Source organism: Arvicanthis niloticus, chromosome 17 (assembly GCF_011762505.2).
Source record: "Arvicanthis niloticus isolate mArvNil1 chromosome 17, mArvNil1.pat.X, whole genome shotgun sequence".
NCBI classification, from domain to species: Eukaryota; Metazoa; Chordata; class Mammalia; order Rodentia; family Muridae; genus Arvicanthis; species Arvicanthis niloticus.
In genome coordinates, this window is record NC_047674.1 from 19,500,441 (window position 1) to 19,520,614 (window position 20,174).

At 45.4% G+C, this 20,174-nt stretch overlaps 1 protein-coding gene across 1 annotated transcript in view; it reads left to right on the forward strand.

Moving 5' to 3' along the window:
- Window positions 1–20,174, forward strand: part of Slc16a14 (solute carrier family 16 member 14) — a 28,941-nt gene continuing 8,767 nt past the window's right edge. Inside the window, exons 1-3 of the mRNA XM_076914887.1 lie at window positions 1–672; window positions 5,297–5,574; window positions 12,352–12,495. Of these exons, the coding sequence (XP_076771002.1) occupies window positions 5,310–5,574; window positions 12,352–12,495 (409 nt within the window). The 5' untranslated portion in view covers window positions 1–672; window positions 5,297–5,309. The remainder of the gene's footprint in view (window positions 673–5,296; window positions 5,575–12,351; window positions 12,496–20,174) is intronic.

The following is a 20,174-nucleotide window of genomic DNA, read 5'->3' on the forward strand; positions in this document are numbered from 1 at the left end:
CACACACACACACACCTGAGATTTCTCAACATTTCCTAGGGTAGTAAATGTGCACTGCATTCGAATCTCAGCCAAGGCGATAAAACTTCAACCGGCCACAAGAGTGTGCCTGTGAGGAGTCCGCAGATTTTTTTTTTTTTTTTTTCCCCTGCCAAACCAGAATTAGCCGGTATAGGAATATACCAACGCGGAGATCTGAAATTGCACGGATTGGAAGGAAGCTCTGGGTAGGCTCGGATCCTTCCAAACGCACCCTTTTTAAAGGCTCCGGGACGGAAGCATCGAGCCTTAGGCTCCAGAAGGTTCACCTAGCCAGACAGTGAACAGAGGGCGAGTCCGGGAGCCTCGCACCGAGCGCACGAAGCGAGGTGAAGAGCCGAGCCCCCAGCGCCGCATCTGCAGGATGCAGGTCGACATTGCCACCAATCCCCATGCCCAGCGACCTCGGGTTCTCCGAGCGGACCTGCAAGTTCACAGGTCAAGACTGGGAGCCGAGTGAGACCGTAGCCTCTCGGGCTGCGTGCAGTGAGTACCCTGGGCTGTGTTGAGTGGCGGCCGGGGTCTACCGCAAGATTGGAGCATCTCCAAGCCGGTGGATACTGGTAGATACCGGTCGATACTGGTGGATGCGGCTCTTCCTGGGACCCTTGCGAGCTGAGAGCCGAGGACAGGGTATGAAAAGAGAGGGGCCTGGGCAGGGCGGCGGTGCTCCCTTGTCCCCCGAGCTGCAGGCGGGGATGCGCGCGGTCCAGGGTGGCGCGCGCCCCCAGGGCAACAGAGCGCGCGCCGCCCCCGCGCCTGGCCTCGCGCTCGGGTGCTTTGGAGGCCCCCAATCCGTGACTTGAAATAGGCAGTGATGGGGCTACAGTTAGTGACCTCCGAGGGAGCAGATGTCTGTGTTGGGGTACTCTGTTGGAGATGGAGGATCGGAGGGTGCGGCATCATGCGCGGCTGGACCAGGGCGAAGAATGCTGAGCCCCCGGGAGCCGCTAGGCTCCAGCATCTCCAGAGAGGAAAGGGGGACAGTGAGGACCCAGCACAGCCATTAAAGGGCAGAAGCTGCTACGGCTTTACAAGGTTTTATGAGCTCAAGTCTGCTTACCAATTAAGCTCTTTCTTCCTGCGGAAAAGTTGGTTCAGGCTTAGGTTCATTAGCAAGGCTGGCTGGGGATGCTTATAATGGATTAGAAAGTCTCTTTCGCCTTGTCAATGGAGGGAGGGGAAGGGGGGCAGTGCGAAGAAGAAATTGAGACTGGCCATACATTTGTTCATATTGGGACTTCACAGGGCACTCATTAAGCAGCTGTCCCACTTTCAGGGCTTCATGGGTGTACCTCGGTTGGTAGGGTGCCTACCTAGCATGCATGAGGTCCCGGGTTCAAGTCCCCCAGCACTGCCTAAATCCAGCACTATAATACAATACCCTTTCTCTCAGTGGGGGTGGGACGGTGAGTTCAAGGTCATCCTCCAAGTATGAGGCCATCACAGGCTAAGTGAGACAGACCCTGTCAGACACACGATCAGATAGATGCCTCGGTTGTCTTATCTGTAAAATGGGGTGGTTTAGAGCCTTAATGCCAACTGGCCAAGATCATCGAGGCAAAAGCCACCAAGCACAGCCCTGACCCATTGGAGGCCTTATCCTCTTATCCTCACCCCCACCCCTTAACCCAACATGAAGCCAGCTGGGGTTCACAGTCCAGTTGCCTCCTACACTTGCTGCCCTTTTCAGCTCTGCAGCCTCATGGGCTCGAGCGCGCCCTCTACCGGCCTGAAATTCCCTGTGTTCAGCTGAAGAACTCACCTGCCGTTAGCTTTGACCACTTTGGGAAGAGACTGCAATTTTAGTTGTAACTTGTCACAGGTCACCCCAACCCTGCCCTGCTTCTCATTATAATTAGTTTACCGAATACGACGTGGTGACAGCCCAATTAAAAATGAACAATTTCCTTGTAAAAATGCACCCCATGACGGAACTGTACAAAATGTTAATTATTTTTTAGTCTATACACTCAAGAAAAAACTTGGCATTACCATTTTCCATTTCTCCGTTACGTAGCTACATTTCAACATGTAGCCACCCTTCCCTTATTTTTATTTACTTTAAAAATTTTTTGGTTTTGTTTTTGTTTTACTTTAAAATTTTTAAAGAGCTCTCGCAGATTTTAAATGTGTGTGTACGTGCGCGCACGTGTGCCTGCTTGTCCCTGTGGGCACCATGCTCCTCTGAGGCCAGAAGGTGTCATCAGGTCCTGTGGAACTTCAGACAGTTGTGGGCTGCCCTATGTGGGTGTCGGGAAGTAAATGCCAGACCTCTGTGCAAGTCACAAGTGCTCTCCAGCCTCCTTTTTGAAAAATTATGTATTTTTTTATGTGTGAGCATTTTGCCCACATGAATGTTTGCAGAGTATGTGCATGCAGTGTTGGAGGGACCAGAAAAGGGCATCAGGATAAATACCAAGTCACACCCATTCCATTCTTATCAGGAACCCATTCCCAAGACAACTAACCCACTCTGGGGACAATGGCCTTCATCCATTCCTGAAGTTAGAGCCCTTGTGACATACACCTTCTAGAGGACCCACTTTTGCTATGGTTACAGTGGCAGTTAGGTTTCAATGTGACCTGTGGAGGAAATAGTCAAATCATATCAGAGTAAACACTTGTTGCTTAGGCTTCCTTCTGTTTTAGTGATCCAGGTTGCTTTTAGAAAGATAGAATATAAAATGTAAATACTTGTTTTTCTTTTTGTTTGTTTGGGGGTTTTGTTTCTCCTCACCCCCCTTCTTTGTTTCTTGAAAAGAGGCTTCTTGAGGCCCAGGCTGTCCTCAAACTTGCTATATAGCTGAGGCTGGCCTTGAACTCCTGATTCTTCTGCCTCCACCTCTCGCATACTAGTGCTAGCAGCACACACTATGATAGTGTTTTGTTTCCCTTGGTTTTGTTTGTTTTAAGACAGAGTTTTGCTGGATAGCCCTGCCTGGACCGATACTCACTGTGTACCCTAGGCTGATCTCAAATTCCCAGAAATCCTCCTGCCTCAGCCTACTATTTTCTGTAATTACAGGCATGCTCCTCCCCTCCATATGCTCTTTAGGAAGAAAGCAGAGGAACCTTTGAGGGTCTTCGTAAGCTATGCACCCCACCTGCATTCTGAGGCATCTGCATGCAGTACTATCTTCTGCATCCATACTTGGCCTCTTGCATACAGTTGTCCATTACATGCTAATACATTTATTTATGATCAAATAAACTAGAAATGCCCAGAGTAGTTAGATGGCAACCACATCTTTTAACCCATAAAATAAATAATTCAGTAAGAATATAAAGTTCTTAGCATTGCCAAAGCAAGTGAAACATTTTTGTGTGAATCAACTGAAAATGCCACTCCCCAAAAGCAGCTTCTCACCTCCGTCATCTTTCCCACCACCCCGCTCTCTTTTTTACTGTTGTTTGGTTTTGTTTTGTTTTTTGTTTTTTGTTTTGTTTTGTTTTGTTTTTTGAGAGAGAGAGGGTTTCTCTGTAGCCTTGGCTGTTCTGAAATTCACTTTGTAGACCAGGCTGGCCTGGAACTCACAGAGATCCTCCTGTATCTGCCTCCTGAGTGCTGAGATTAAAGTTACATGCTACCACACCTGGAGTTCCTTCTCACTCTTTTAAACATAAATAAAATCTCCACACAGACATGTGGGGTGACAGATGATGTGTAGTTACTCTGCTCCTTTGTCTCAACAACGACATTACTGGTACTGTTCACCTCAAGAGTTCATGGGCTACAGCCTCAGATCACTCTGAGGTGAGTTCCCACAGCTCAAACTCTTAAGAGCTTACTCCCCAAGTAACTTGGGAGTGGGGGGCTATTTGTATGTGAGGTCAAGCTAGGGGGTCTCAGAAGTCACTGCCAGATAAATAAAGGCTGGGGAGCTAGTTTACAAAGTAAAGTCCTTGTCCTGCAAGCCTAGGATCTGAGTTCAATCCCTAGCCAATATAAAAAGCCCAGCTTGGCAACATCCTGTCAGCCCAGCGTTAGCTCACTAGCTTGCTTCCTATTCGGTGAGAGACTCTGTCTCAAAGCAGTAAGGAAGAGAATAGAGGAAGGCACTCAGTAGCCTGCCTTGAACTCTGCATGCTCAAACACCCGAATACTCACGTATGTGCACCATACACACTTCATGCACCTACAACAGCCAAACATTACAGCGCATGTTTGTGATGCCAGCTCTCGGGGAGGTAGAGAGACAGGTGGACCCCTAGGGACCCAGTACAGCTGAATTTGTGGGTTCCAGGCCAGTGAGAGATCTTAAAGACGAAGATGGCTAGCTCCAGAGGAACAACACCTGAGGTTGTCCTCTGTATTAGTTGGCATCTGTATGCACTCACACACATGTGCACGAATACCTACATGTATACAATTGAGCACACACACACACACACACACACACACAAGAGTAACAAAACTAGGCAAATTTGAAGCACTCGTGCCTGTAACGTGAAAACCCAGATAGCTGCTTGGAACTTAGGCCAGGGGAGGGTTATTGAGGTTTTTATCTAGAATTGTTGGCACTCAGTGTCAATAAATTAACTTGTAGTCATTTGGTGTTAATTTAGTTTCTCTGTATTCATATCCAATCTGTCTATACTGTGTGTACTCTCACCTATACAGACTCTGGGGTAGCGGGCACTCCTAATGTGTCCTGGCTTCTAGCCTGTTGCAATGCCACTTGACTTAAAGAATGACCCAGCAGTCATTTCCACTAGTAGACAACAGTTGCTTCTGTTACCCTGAACATTTAGGCCCATTAACAAATCTCCACACTCTCCATTCTTAGGCAGTGAGCTAACTCCCTAGTTCACCAAAGACATTAACTACAGGGCTCAACTTACCAGCTCCACCACCTACCACCTTGGCTCTGCCCAAGCCCTCCTTCCCCAGGCTCAGAGGACAGATCTTTCTTAAGGAGACTGGCCTGTCTTAACTCATCACATGCAGGATGCATGTTCTCCCTCTCTCCATCTCTTTCTTCCTCCTTTCCTCCGGGTCTCTCCCTACCCTCTCCCCTCACTTCTTTAAGTTTATAATACCTGTGAGGTGACCATGAAGACAGGCTTCAAAGTGATCTGCAAAGAAGCAAAACATGTCCCAGACGCACCAGTATCAAACACTAATCTGCACTATCTTGAGCATCATTTGACCCTGAAGCGACTTTGATCACAGTGGGAGGTAGAGCTGTCCAGAAAAGAGGAAGGTGTTGTCTGTTTCCATGTGTGATGAAATTATTTACTGCGTGTGTTTCAGAAAACCTTAGAAAATGTATACAAGTCATGAAGATATCGGGTATGACCTTGAAGATGACCGGAAGGCTAAGAATAAGAAGACCCTGAAGCCCCACCCAGATATCGATGGCGGGTGGGCCTGGATGATGGTCCTATCTTCCTTTTTTGTTCACATCCTCATCATGGGCTCACAGATGGCCCTAGGAGTCCTCAACGTGGAGTGGCTTGAAGAGTTCCACCAGAGCCGCGGCCTGACCGCCTGGGTCAGCTCCCTGAGCATGGGCATCACCTTGATTGTGGGTACGTTCGCTGACACCTGTTCTAAGACTGGGTGGTTGTAAAATGACGGGTCCCTGATGTAAGTAAGGCATCACATTCCTGAAAAATTAGGTATCGGGTATCAGTGGCATCACCAACTTTTAAAATTCAAGTATTGAGAACACAGTTTACCATTTAGCCATTTGTGCGTGTGTGTGTGTGTGTGTGCGTGTGTGTGTGTGTGTGCGTGTGCGTGTGCGTGTGCGTGTGTGTGTGTGTGCGCGCGTGTGTGTGTGTGCGTGTGTGCGTGTGCGTGTGTGTGTGTGTGTGCGCATGTGTGCGTGTGTGCGTGTGTGTGTGTGTGTGTGTGTGCGTGTGTGCGTGTGTGTGTGTGTGTGTGTGTGTGTGTGTGTGTGTTTGTTCCATGGCACTTGTGTAGATGTGTGTCTGTGTTTCATGGTACTTGTGTACATGTGTGTGTTTCATGGTGTGTGTGTGTGTGTGTGTGCGTGTGTGCGTGTGCGTGTGTGTGCGTGTGCATGTGCGTGTGTGTGTGTGTGTGCATGTGTGTTTCATAGCACTTGTGTAGGTATGTGTGTGTGTTTCATGGCACTTGTGTAGATGTGCGTCTGTGTTTCATGGTACTTGTACATGTGTGTGTTTCACGGCATGTGTCTGTATAGTGTATGTTTCATGGCACTTGTGTAGATCAGAGGACAACTTGCAGAAGCTGATTCACTCCTTCTGCCCTCTTGGTCCTGGGGATGAAGCTCAGGTTACCAGGCTTGTCACTGAGAGCCTTTACCTGCTGAGACATCTCACTGTCCCCAACACTGATCCTATAACTGATGATTCGTCCCTTCTGCTCATCTAACATTGTTGTTGGGATTAGCCTTCACTCAGTGGTTTCTTAGAGACTACCACAATTCTGTTGTTTTGAGACAGGGTTTCATGTAGCCCAGGCTGGCCTCAAACTTAGTACATAGTCAAGATTAACCTAAACTTCCGATAGCCCTGTTCACTTTCTACACCTGTGAATGTGTTTTGGCAATGTTGGGAATCAGAGCCAGGGCCTCACATATGCTAAGCAAGCAGCCTACCCCAGCACTGCATCTCCTGCCAATCAAGATGAAGACCGAGCTGGGACTGACTACTTTTCTGTTGCTGTAATAAAACACCAGAGTCAAGAGTAGCTCATGGAAGAAAGAGTTTATTTTGGATTACAGTTCCAGAGGGTTTTAAGAGTCCATTGCAGATCACCAGCGGGTATGAGAGCAGGAACAGAGAGCTGGGGGATCTCTATTCACATGCCAGAAACAGGGAGAGCAAGCTGGAAATGCACTGAGGCTGTACACCCTCAAAGCCCACCCCCAGTGATGGACTTCCTCCAACCAGGCTCCACCTCCTAAAGGTTCTATAACTTCCCAAATAGCGCCACCCACCAGGGATGAAGTGTAAAAATACAGGAGCCTCAGGGGGAAATGTCCCACTCAAACCATCATACAGTGGGGTTAGGATTTCAAAGCCAGCCTCAGCTGCGTAGTGAGTTCACTAGCAAAGGATACCCAAGGGCACAAATGTATGTGCAAAGATTCTTGATAAGTGTCTATGAAACGATTGACTCCTTCAGTTCCTCATGGATCTTCTTACAGACTGGGCTGGAGGGATAGATAGCTCAGTGCTCTTCCAGAGGGCCAGGGTTCAGTTCCCAGCACCTCCGTGGCAACTTAGAACTATCTGTTTCCAAACAAGAGTCATAGAGAAAGAACTAGGTTTGGGTTATATTGTTCCTTTGCTGCTGTTTTGGAACTCACTGGCTTCGAACTCCTAATCCTCCTGCCACATGATGGTTTGAGTGTGAGGCAAGTGTTCTTTATTAGCATGAGGTAGGTGGGGAGGGGGGAAGGAAAGGAGGGAGAGAGAGAAAGGGAGGGAGAGGAGGGGGAGGGAGAGAGAGACACAGAGAGAGGAGGGGGAGAAAGACACAGATAGAGAGAGAGAGGAGGGGAAGAGGAGAAAGAGGGAAGGGAGGGAAAGAAGAGGGGGAAGGAGAGAGGATGGGACGGGAGGGAGGGAAGGAGGGAGCGAGAGAGAAAGAGAGAGAGAGAGAGAGACAGAGAGAGAGAGAGAGAGAGAGACTGACTGACTTACAGATGTTAGGTCTTTTCAATTTTGCCAGAATGGTAGTTAGGAGCTCCTGCCCCATCACCTTAAATGTAGTTAAATCCTAACTACAGAGGAGTTACAGTATTTATCATTTACAACGCATGAATGACTGAAGCTTCAGCAAGCAACAGTCACTTAACTAGAAAGCCAGGCAGGTACCAACTCAGTGCCGTCAGCTGTTGTCCACTTAATTCATGCTCCTGTCAGGACAGCAGTTTACCCCCTTCTGTCTGGCTTGTGAAATCCTTCAACTAGGAATATTCACACAGACTTGTGGCTTTTTTTCTCTCTCTCTCTAATGTCCTCGGATATTTCATAAGCTTGCATATCAGAAAAGCTTGCCTCTGAACTCCTTCTGTTACGTGGGAAACAGTGTATTGTGGCTGTCAGTAGCAAAGCCATGAGTCATCCGTTCCAATTTGGGTCACTCCATTACAGCATGGTCAAGTGAGTGTGAATATATAAAAATTAAAACGTGGGGCTGGAGACCAGGCTCTGTGGTTAAGAGCATTGATTGGCTGCTCTTCCATAGGACCCATATTTGATTTTATTCTTTAATATATAGAGAGAAATATCTTCAAACTTATGATGTCTCAGTTTCAGTTATTTCCAAGAATTCTCTCAGATGTCCATATCAATGGTCTAACTTTATGTTATTTATATAGTATACATATTTAATATATAGCATTGCTGCTATATAAATATATTTAGTAGGTAGTAAGTCTGTTATAAGAAGCTAACTGAATTGGTGTCATTAATGTCAGAATTTATTAAGTCTTTATATTCATGTTTCAAATTATGCACTTTCAGACAAGGAGCAGCTAAAGAAATGGCTCCATGGTTAAGAACATTTGCTGCTCTGGGTTCAGTTCCCAGCACCCAACTAAGATGGCTCACGACTGCCGTAACTCCAGCTCCAAGAATATCAGACACTTCTGGCCTTCATCGGCACCTGTGCTCACGTGCACACACCCATACACAGATACACATAACTAAAAACAAATTAATGAAGCTGGAGTGATATCAGTGATTAAGAGTACTAGCTGCTCTTAGAGAGGACCTGGGTTCAATTCCCAGCACCCACAAGTACCTCATAATCTAAAATTCAAGTTCTAGGGCATCTGATGCCCTCTGCTGAACTCTGCAGACAACAGGCGTGCACACCGTGCACATACATACATGCAGGCAAAACACTCATACCCATAAAATAAATGCACTTTTAAAACAAATAAAATAAATGTTGCCAGCTGTCTCAGTGAACACCTGTAATTCCAGCACTTGAGAGGCAGAGGCAGGAGGAACTTTGTGAGTTCCAGGCCAACCTGGTCTACATAGCAAGCTCCAGGCCAGCTGGGGCTACATAGTGAATAAATAAATATGAAAAGTGAAATAAATCTTTAAACACATACACACAAAGCAGACAAGGCTGGGCTGTAGCTGAATGGTAGAGCACTTGCCCAGGACAATGCTCCGTCTTCACTGTCAGCCTGACAGATTTGGACTCAAAACTCTGTGGGAGTTTCTGGGTTGATTTGACTGAGGAGGTTAAGACCCACCATAAACGTGAGCAGCCTGATTCTGGGACTGGAGGAAGCTGGCTGGGCCCCAGTATTGTTTCTCTCCACTTCCTGATGACAGACACAATGTGACCAGGCACTATAATGGGACCATGTGATCTTGATAAACTAAGCCTTCTAACCCAAGCCCAAACAACCCTTCCTTTAAATTGTTTTTATCAGGATTGGTCACAGCAGGACAAAAGTAACCAATGCTCCAGGGGTGTGGGAGGCACCGGTTCCTTCTCAGGCCAGAAGAAAGAGACCTCACAGAGCTAAGCAGGGGAAGTCTTAGGAGCTCAATTATTGTGTGTGGATGTATCATGAGGATGCGTCTGAGTATGAATGTGGGCCCCAGCCTGTGTGTAAGGTCAGAGGACAGCTTTCAGGAGGTGGCTTTCTCCTTCCATTGTAAACTCTAGGAATTGAATTCAGGTCACCAAGATTTTTTTTTTCCCACTGAACCATCTCTCCAGCCCTAAATTAGCTATTAAATCAAAAGGTTCCACCCAAGGGCAACACTCACTAACTATATAAAGTGATGACAACTGTCCTTGATCTCTACACAGTGTCAAAAATGCACATCCTGGGGGCTGGGATGCAGTTCGGCTGCAGTGTGCCTACCTAGCGTGCATGGAGCCCTGGGGTCCAATCCCCAGCACCTAGTAAACCAAGCATGGTGACACAAGCCTGTAGTCCCAGCATTTGGGAGGTGGAGGCAGGGGCATCAAAAATGCAAGGTCATCCTTGGTTACTTGGGCAAACTGAGGCCACCCTAGGCTGTATGAAACCAAAATCATTGCAGCCTAGCAGTCTCAGGAGAATTGGAAGAGAATGTAGGGCCCGAGTGTATTGAAGACAGCAAGTCCTTTTAAGAGTTGCTTGCATTGGGTGCTCTGTGATAGACTTGTAGGAACCCTTGTGAGAATCCTTCTCCAGTGTTTCCTTTTGAACCAGAGTCAAAACCTCTGGTGGGGGGGTGGGGGGAATCTGTGAGATGGTTCAGTGGGCACTTGCTACCAAGCACGACAACCCATATGATAGGAGAGAATGGACTCCCATTAGTCGTTCTCCAAACTCCACTCTGCAGCACATTCACCCACAGGGACATGCCCACACTTCATAAGTAAATGTAGTAAGTGAAAGTTAACCTCTTCTGCATATAACAGCTAGAGGACCCCAGAAGAAAACAAGTGGCAGGGATAGAAATTGCTACCAGCCTGAGAGGGTGAGAGCAAGCCACAGGACCAGCCATCACATACCCCAGTTGGTTGGGGATAGGAGGGAGGGAAACTAGTCGGTGTTGGTTTGTGTGTGTGATTTCTCTGACACCCTCTCCTTCCTCCTCTTCCTCCTCTTCCTCCTCCTCCTCCTCCTTCTACTTCTTCCTCCTCTTCCTTCTTCTTTCTCCTCCTTCCCCTTCCTTCTCCTTCCTTTTCTTCCTCCTCCTCTACCTCTTCCTCCTTTTCCTCCTTCTCCCTGACCATCCTCGAACTCACTCTGTTAGCCTCAAACTTGGAAGAGCCTGTCTCCCAAGTGCTGGCATTAAAGGCATGCACCACCACTGCCAGACTGATTTCTCTTAATTTCTTTCTTTCTTTCTTTCTTTCTTTCTTTCTTTCTTTCTTTCTTTCTTTTTTGTTTTTTTTGTTTTTGTTTTTTCTTTTTCTTTTTTTTTTAAAGATTTATTTACTTTATGTTTTATGAGTACACTATAGCTGCCTTCAGATACACCAGAAGAGAACATCAGATTCCATTACAGATGGTTGTGAGCCACCATGTGGTTGCCAGGAATTGAACTCAGGACCTCTGGAAGAGCATTCAGTGCTCTTAACCACTGAGCCATCTCTCCAGCCCCTGTTTTTGTTTTTTCAAGACAGGGTTTCTCTGTGTAGCCCTGGCTGTCCTGGAACTCACTCTGTAGACCAGGCTGGCCTCGAACTCAGAAATCCGCCTGCCTCTGCCTCCCAAGTGCTGGGATTAAAGGCGTGCGCCATCACTGCCCGGCTATTTCTCTTATTTTCAAGTGTTTGCTTATCCCACACATTTTCAAACTTTGTGTAAACCGAAAAGGCTGGGTCCTGTTAGACCACTAGCCAAGGACTTCTGTTGTAGGCAGATTGAACCTGACAGCTTGCTGCCAGTCTAGAAGTGTGTGTTCTCTGATGAGATCATGTACATCTGAAAGGTTTTTATACTTTAAGATTGTTGGGGACACAAAGGTCCTTGTGCCCTTAGATTCTAGGAAAACCAGATGTTCATCACTCAGGAATGTCTCCTCAATAGAAGAAATAAAATATCTTTGTTTTCCTTCCAGAAAGCTAGGAGTGGATGCTAATAACCTGCTGAGCGTTTTTGTTATCTGCAGATTACAAACCATCCAGAATGATTATCCCAGACTCTCCCTCCCTAGACCTTTATCCTTAGCTCCCAGTCAATAGAACCCATCCTTAGGGGAGATGTCACTTGTACTCAATGGCCTGCTGGCCTCTTTGTTATCTCTGTTAGAGACCGCACCAGATCCTGAGCCTTTTAGCTATAGAATTCGCCTTCATGGTCACATGTACTTTGTAAAGGAGTTTCTTAAGCTTTATTGTGCACCTGGAATTGGAATGATTGTCACCTGGAAACTTCTATCTAAATTCTATTGTGTTTAAATATGCCTACAATAAGCCGCCTGGCATCAGACTCCCTGAAATTTGATCCAGGCTGATGAAGTCATTCTGAACCCCAGTTTGCATCCTCACCTCCCTTCAGACCTCTGCCTGTCTTGACACCTGCAGGGACCCCCCCCCCATAAGATGTTTTGGATTTGCCTACTTTATTAAATATTATATTATGAATTTTTATTGAGGGGTGCATGTGTGGAGGTCAACAACCTTTAGGAGTTTGTTCTCTTTCTATCATGTGGGTTCTGGGGTTTGAACTCAGGTTGGCAGCTTTGGCTACAAGCCCCTTTCCTGCTGAGCCATCTCGATAGTTCCGGTTTGGTGTCCTTTAAGCAGCCCTGGTGATGCTTTGTTCTTTATCTTCTGTGTGGGGACCTAAAAATGACAAGAAACCTCTAGTCAGTACCTTTTCTACTGCTCTGTGGCAGGACCTTTCATCGGCTTGTTCATTAACACCTGCGGATGCCGCCAGACAGCAATCATTGGAGGATTGGTGAACTCCCTGGGCTGGGTGTTGAGTGCCTATGCAGCCAACGTGCAGTCTCTCTTTATTACCTTTGGAGTGGCAGCGGGTAAGCATGGCTTAAATTTTTTTATTTCATTGTTTTGTGCATTTGGATGATGAATTTAACTGTGGAGAAAAATAGAGCCATTAAGACATCCGCTGGATGACCTAGAGAGACAGCTCAGCAGTTAAGCATTAGTTCTTCAGAGGACCCAGGTTCCATTTCCAGCACTCTCCAGGCAGCTCATAGCCATGTGTAACTCCAGTTCCAGAGGATCTGGGTAACCTCTTCTGATCTCTATAGATACCACACACACACACACACACACACACACACACACACACACACACACACGGTTTATGGTTTACATGCATGCATGAAGATAAAACATACAAATAAAATAAACAAATCTAAAAAATAATTTTTAAGACATTACATTTTTGTCGTGTGTGTGTGTGTGTGTGTGTGTGTGTGTGTGTGTACTCTGGAACTAGGCTGGCAGCCAGGAGGCCCCAGAGATCCTATTGTCTGTGACAAGACCCCTCCCCTTCCCCACCCTCAACCCTGCACTGGTGTTCCAGGCACACAAAGCCCCTTCAAGCTTTTTATTTGAATGTTGTGAATTCAAACTCAGATCCTTGTGTTTCTGCACAGCATCCTTACCCATGGAGCTATCTCTCAGACCCAAGAGACACTTTCCTGGATGTTAAGTGTCCTTTAAGGGTGGGAAACTTGCTGGCACCTGTAGTTGGCTTTCCAAATAGAACCAAATTCAAACTTGAATGCCAGTTCCTAAGTGCTAAGGTAGACCTTTCTCCTTTAAAGAACGGAAAAGCAGGATAATGACACAAACCTAAGAGAGTAAACAAAAATGCTTGGAAATGAGTGGGCTCTTTCATTAGTAAGTATAGGCCTGGATGTGACCCAAGGAACAGTCTTTATTCTTGAGCACCGTTCACATGGATAAATTAGCCCAAACCACGGGTACGTCCTGATTCTCAGAAGCCAATCTAGCACACAGGCAGGAGACGGATTAAAACTGAACACCCTGCAGAGTGGTTTGCATTCTGAAAAATTACTCCTGGCCATAATTTCCTTTGCCCACAGGTTGTGGGGTTCACACAGTTGAGCAGCTACTTCCCCGAACACCTGTGCTCTGGCCTAGATGATCCCACCTGACTCTGTGGGAACAGAACTCTGATCCTCCTCAAAAATGGATTGTTGAGTCAGAGTTGAAAACGATTTTGATCAGGAAAGTCAGGTGTAACGGCACATGTATTCACAGCATTTTCCAGTAAGAGGCAGGGGCATCACTGAAAGTTTGAAGTCAGTTTGGGCAACATAGAGAATTTCAGGTCAACTAGGCCATATAGTGAGACTTTTGAAAAAAAAAAAATCTCAGTGCTCAGAAGACAGACAGAAGGATTTCTATTAGTTCAAAGCCAGCATGATCTACAGAATGGTTCCAGTCCAGCCAGGGATAGACAGTAAGACCCTGTCTCAAAAACCAAAATCACAAAATAAAATGTCCAGATGCATAGGTGTAATTCTAGCCCTCAGGAGGTGGGGGCAGGGAGATCCATAATACAGGGCCATCCTCGGCTATGTACATAGTGAGTTCAAGACCAGCCTGGCCTACACGGGCCCTCTCTCAAAAAACAAGGCAATGAAGGTTATTTGGTTGAGATGTGGAGGTACATAGCATGTCTGTAATGCTAACACGTGGGATCTTGAGACAAGCCAATACAAAGGTTAAAACTAGCTTGGGCTATGTAACAAGACCTTGTCTCAGTTGAGTGATAGTGTTGCACACCTCGAATACCAGCAATTAAAAGGCAGAGGCAGGTGGATCTCTGTGAGTTCGAAGCCAGCTTGGTCTCAGAGCAAGTTTCCAAGACAGCCAGGACTACACAGAGAAACCCCTGTCATGAGAGAAAAAAAATGTTAATGAGGATTTGTGTCTACTTATTTCCTTATTTCTGTTATGACATGGATTTTCATGTATCCCCAGGCTGGCCTTGAATTGACTTGTGTAGCAGAGAGGGACCTTGAACCTTTGATCCTCCTGCCTCCACTCCTGAGTGTTGGGATTGCAGCAGTGTGCCACCAGGCCTGGTTTATTAAGTGCTTCATTCATGCGGGGCAAGCACACTTAGCACTGAGCTGCACTTGTTCTCTTTTTGTGACCACAATATTTGTGTGACATTGGGCACATTAAGCACATCACTGAACCTCCTTATAACTCAGCTTCCTTCAGTCCTTGGAGACTGTGGTGATTTGAGTAAGTTTGGCGCATAAGAGGTGGCATTATTAGGAGGTGTGGCCTTATTGGAGGGGTGTGGCCTTATTGGAGGGGTGTGGCCTTATTGGAGGGGTGTGGCCTTATTGGAGGGGTGTGGCCTTATTGGAGGAGGTGTGGCCTTATTGGAGGGGTGTGGCCTTATTGGAGGGGTGTGGCCTTATTGGAGGAGGTGTGGCCTTAATGGAGGAAGTGGAGCCTTGTTAGAGGACTTGTGTCACTATGGAGGCGGGACTTTGAGGGCTCATATATATGCTCAAGTCTGGCCAGTATGATCCAAAGCCTCCTGGCTGCCTGCAGAAGACAGCCTCCTTCTGCCGCCTTCAGATCAAGATTTAGAACTCTCAACACTGTGTCTGCCTACAGGCTGCCATGCTTGCCATTGTGATAATAATGGATGAACCTCTTAGAACTGTAAGCCAACTAAATGTTATCTTTCAGAAGAGTTGTCTTGGTCATGGTATCTCTTCACAGCAATACAACCCTAAGTAAGATTTAAGGCAAATTTAAGGCAATGTGTTACCAGAGTAACACATTGAAAAGATTGAAGTAATTCGCAAAAAGCACTTAGCATGGTGGTACATGCTAACATTCTTGGTAAATGTTAGCTGACAAAAATGGTATAAATATGACTTTATAAATTCAAGTATGTAAGTTAAGACAAAAGGAATGAACACTGAAACCTGGTGTCAGATGCTGGTAGATGGCTCACTGGTAAAGGTATTACCTATGGCAAGTACAAGCCTGGACAGCCCGAGTGGGTCTCAGATCCCCAGGTGGAAGGACAAACCCACATTCTAAAACAGCGGTTCTCAACCTTCCTAATGCTGCAACTCTTTAATGCAAGTCCTCATGTGACCCATAACCATCAAAGGATTTTCATTGTTACTTTATAACTAATTTTGCTACTGTTATAAATCATAAAGTAAATATCTGTTATGCAGGATATCTGATATGTGAGCCCTGTAAAAGGGTCATTCTACCCCAAAGGGGTTACAACCCACAAATTGAGAACACTGTCTTCTGGCTTCCATGTGTATAGCATAACATGTGTGTATGTATAGTCTCACACACACACACACAGAGATCATATACACACACAGATCATATACACACAATAAAAGATTATTATTATTATTATTATTATTATTATTATTATTATTATTATTATAGTAATAAACTTTTAAAGGACATGAGAAAAAAATTTTGGTTTTTCAATTCAGGGTTTCTCTGTGTAGCCCTGACTATCCTGGAAACTTGCTCTGTAGACCAGGCTGACCTTGAACTCACAGAGATCTGTTTCTGCCTCTCCATTGCTGGGATTAAAAGTGTGTGACACCACCACTTGGCTAGGACAGAATTTCAAGGCTATCTTTAACTAAAATTCCAGGCCAGCCTGGGCTACAAGAGACCCTGTGTAAACTAAGTAAACTTAATTTGTTCCATCATCAAAATCCAGAGTATGAGAGTTCTACAGAGCAAGTCACCCAATGACTGCAGCAAATAAATTACAAGAGGCATTGGGGTTGAGAGACTAAAAAACTTAAAATAGACACCAACAGACAGCCGTATGTGGTCCTCTTTTAGATTGTGGTTTAAACATACAAGTTTGGGACTCTATTTTTATTTTTTTTTTCAAGAATAGTCATTCATAAGACATTTGGGAATTGGAGCACCTTCTGGATATTTAATGGGATCAAGAGATTTTTTTTTCCAATGAGATAATCATATGAGAAGCATGCTATTTAAATGATTTTTACATTTGGAAATTTATATTAAAATATGCACACATGTGATAAAATATTCTCCATTTGCTTCCAAATAATATGTGGTATTTACAAAATTGGCCGTGAGCTGAGATTTGTTGAAGTTAAGTGATGGCATAAAGAGTCATTAAATCGATCTGTTTTTAAAAGCTTCCCTCTGATTTGATTTAAACTGTTCTGTTAGAAGCTGGAAAGATGGCTCAGCAGTACAGAGTGCTGCTCTTCCAAAGGACTGGAGTTCCGGTCCCACCCCCAACATTGGGCAGCTTACAACCTCCTGTAGCACCTGCTGAGGGACCCAGTGCCCTCTTCTGGCCACTCGTACACACAGAGACATGAATCTTAAGATTATATCCTCTATGGATGCAGTCATCCTAGATTTGAGGGTTTGTCTGTTTTTGAGGCAGGCTTTCATGTAGCACAGGCTAGCCAGATTCTCTTGTATTCAAATTCTGATTTGTGTCAAGAACGACCTTGATACTCTTGTCTGGGATTAGTGGTGTGTGTCACAAAACGTGGTTTATGTGGTGCTGGGGATCGATCTCAAGGTCCTCATGCATGCTGGGCAAGAACTTCTTGTATGTGTGGTGTGTGTTAGACAGCACAACATCCTCATGCTACAGTTTTGGGTGTGTCCCCTGTAGTTCATTCACTCGGGGCTTTTTTTTTTTTTTTTAGAATAGACATACTAGTGGAAGAGGCTTCTTTTTGTTTTTTTTTTGGTTTTTGTTTTCTTTAATAGACTTTATCTTTGTTGAGTGATGGTGCATGCCTTTAATCCCAGCATTTTGGAAGGCTGAGGCAGGCTGATCTCTGGCTGATCTCTGAGTTAGAGGGCAACCTGGTCTACAGAGAGAGTTCCAGGATAGCCAGGGCTACACAGAGACAGCCTGTCTTGAAAACCAAAACAGAGAGAAATGCAAATCTCTTTTTAAATCTCTAAAATAATCTCTTGGGCAAATGAAATGGCTCGGTAGACAGAGATGGTCACCACCAAGCCTCACACCCTCAAATTACATCCCTAGGACCCACATATAGAAGGAGAAAATTAACCAACTACTAAGTAAGGGTAGGGGGTCTGGTGGGAAAGGAGAGGGGCGAATGGGGTGGGAGAAGGACAGTTTCCCTTCACAGCATGATGGTCCAAGTGGCATTGCTGAGGTCAAATGGGCTGGGAGCTAAGGACATGAGTCTGTCTAGCGGTGAACTTGTGTGGCCAGCTTCTGAAAGGACAAGGTCTCAAAAGTCCATTCTAGCCACAGAAATCGATGCAATTTTCTCATTTCTTGAAGGATCAAGCTAGGGTTTTGCATAAAGATGCAGCAGTCATCTAGATATGTCATTTTCTTATTTTTTACTTGGTTAATTTTCTCAAGTAGCAGGCAGATATTACAGATGCTTCAAAGTCAATCAGCTCACAAGGAAGATGTGGACCTGGTGACAGACCATGGAATGATGTCTTTTTAATTTTTTTTTTAGTTACTTTATTTAAAGATGTATTTATTTTTATTTTATATTTATGTGAATTTTGCCAGCATGTGTACTGTGCCCCATGAGTGCAGTGCCCTTGGAGGTCAGAAGAAGGTGTCAGATCCCTGGAACTAGAATGGTTGTTAGCCATTGTATGGGTGCTGAGAACCAAACCTGCTCTTAGCCACTGAGCCAACTCTCAGTGGAAAAAAAAAAAAGTTTATTTTGTGTGTATGAGTGCTTTGCTTGCATGTGTGTATGTGAGCCACAAGTATATGTGGTGACCACAGATGTCAGGAAGGGACAGGAAGTGGTCAGACCACTAGGTACCAGGAACCAACCCAGGTCCTTTGCCATAGCAACAAACGTTCCCGACCACTGAGCCATCTCTCCAGGCTCTCTCTCTGTCTCTCTCTCTCTCTCTCTCTCTCTCTCTCTCTCTCTCTCTCTCTCTATGTGTGTGTGTGTGTGTGTGTGTGTGTGTGTGTGTGTGTGTGTGTGTGTGTCTTTGCAGGAGTACGTTCTCTCCTTCCACCATGTGTATACTAGGGATCAAACTCGGGTTGTTAGGCTTGGGCAGCAAGTTCCTCCATTCTGTTAGCTATCTTACTGGACCTCTAAAAACTGTTTTCTCTGTTTTACATTCTAAGAAATTCTAGATTTCTATCGTTGTGATCATAAGCTTTGTAAAGATTGATCTAGAGTTTGACCCAAATTTGAGGGCTGTGTCTTGCCCTCACTGACACGGGCAGGAGGCTCAGGGACAGTTACTGCTCTTGTTGGCCTGAACCTGGATGAGTGTAGCCTGTAGAAGAGATGGACCAGTCTCATGCAATAGTCATCTTTGTTCAGAACATCAAACAATTTATATTCTGAGGGCATTCTGAGGGTGAGGCAAAGTCATACGAACAAAGGTTACTTGAGCTCAAGTTGTCTACAGTCACAAGGACAAGGTCACACGAGTTTCGGCTGTATAAAGCCATGAGGACAGCTGTGCTTGGAAACACCATTCTGAATAATAACCGGTAAGATGATGGGTAATAATAGGAGTAAGGCCCACTCCTGTTATTACTCCTGGGAGGGGCGCTAAAGTGCATTCCAAGAACAAATCCCTGTTGTGAAGGAACAGAGACTGCAACACTCTTGTCTGGTTTACATGCAGTTTTCTTACAAGGTCTTAAAAAGTCACGCAGCTTCTTTCATGGACTGTGCTCTGGCAAGGGACTTGTCTCTTTCTTCTTCTGAGCCTGCCTGAGACAGGGCCTTCTCTGTAGGTGGGGTTGGCTTGATCCTACAGGAGGCATCTGCTCTGATGTTATTGGTGGAAACTACAGCAAAGCATGATGGGAAAATGGCTACTCTGATGTTGTTGGTGAAAACTACTACAAAGCCTGATGGGGAAAATGGCAGCTCCTCCTGGCAACCGTTCTCGGAGCTTCTTCACTTACTGCTATTCCTTCATTAGAATAGGAAAGTACAATGGTGTAGCAGATGAAGACGGCACAGTTTACATCACTTTTTGGGTTTTTTTCTGGGTTTTTTGTTTGTTTGTTTGTTTTGTTTTGTTTTGTTTTTAAGACAGGGTTTTGTTGTGTTCCCCTAGCTGTCCTAGAACTCGCTCTGTAGACCAGGGTGGTTTCAAACTCACAGAGATCCACTGCCTCTGCCTCCCAAGTGCTGAGATTAAAGGAGTGCTCCACCACCACCCTGCACAATTTGAATCTTAAATATCCCTGAAGGTTGTGTAGTGAAGACAGGCTGTTGAGAGGTGGTGGCATCTTTAGGGAGTGGGGCCTAATGGAAGAAGTAGGTGATGGAGAATATCACACACACACACACACATTTTAAACATGGTCCTATGCATCCCATATTGGCCTCAAACTCACTACATAGCTGAGAATGACCTTGAAGTTCTGCTCCTCCTGCCTCGGCTTCCTTGTGTTAGGAATAAAAACATATCCTGTCACCGTGACCGTTTTTATACATAGTGCTGGGAATTTGTGCATGCTAGGACAAGTACTCTGCCAACAGCTAGATCCCGAGTCCTCTTCTCCTTGACTTGTCAGCAGTCTTGAGCTTGGCTCTGCCATGACATGCCCCAAAGCATTGGGAGCTCAATTCTCTAAAATTGCTAACCAATATAAACCTTTCTTCTTTTTAAGTTCATTACCTCAAGCATTTTGCTACCTTTCTTCTTTTTAAGTTCATCA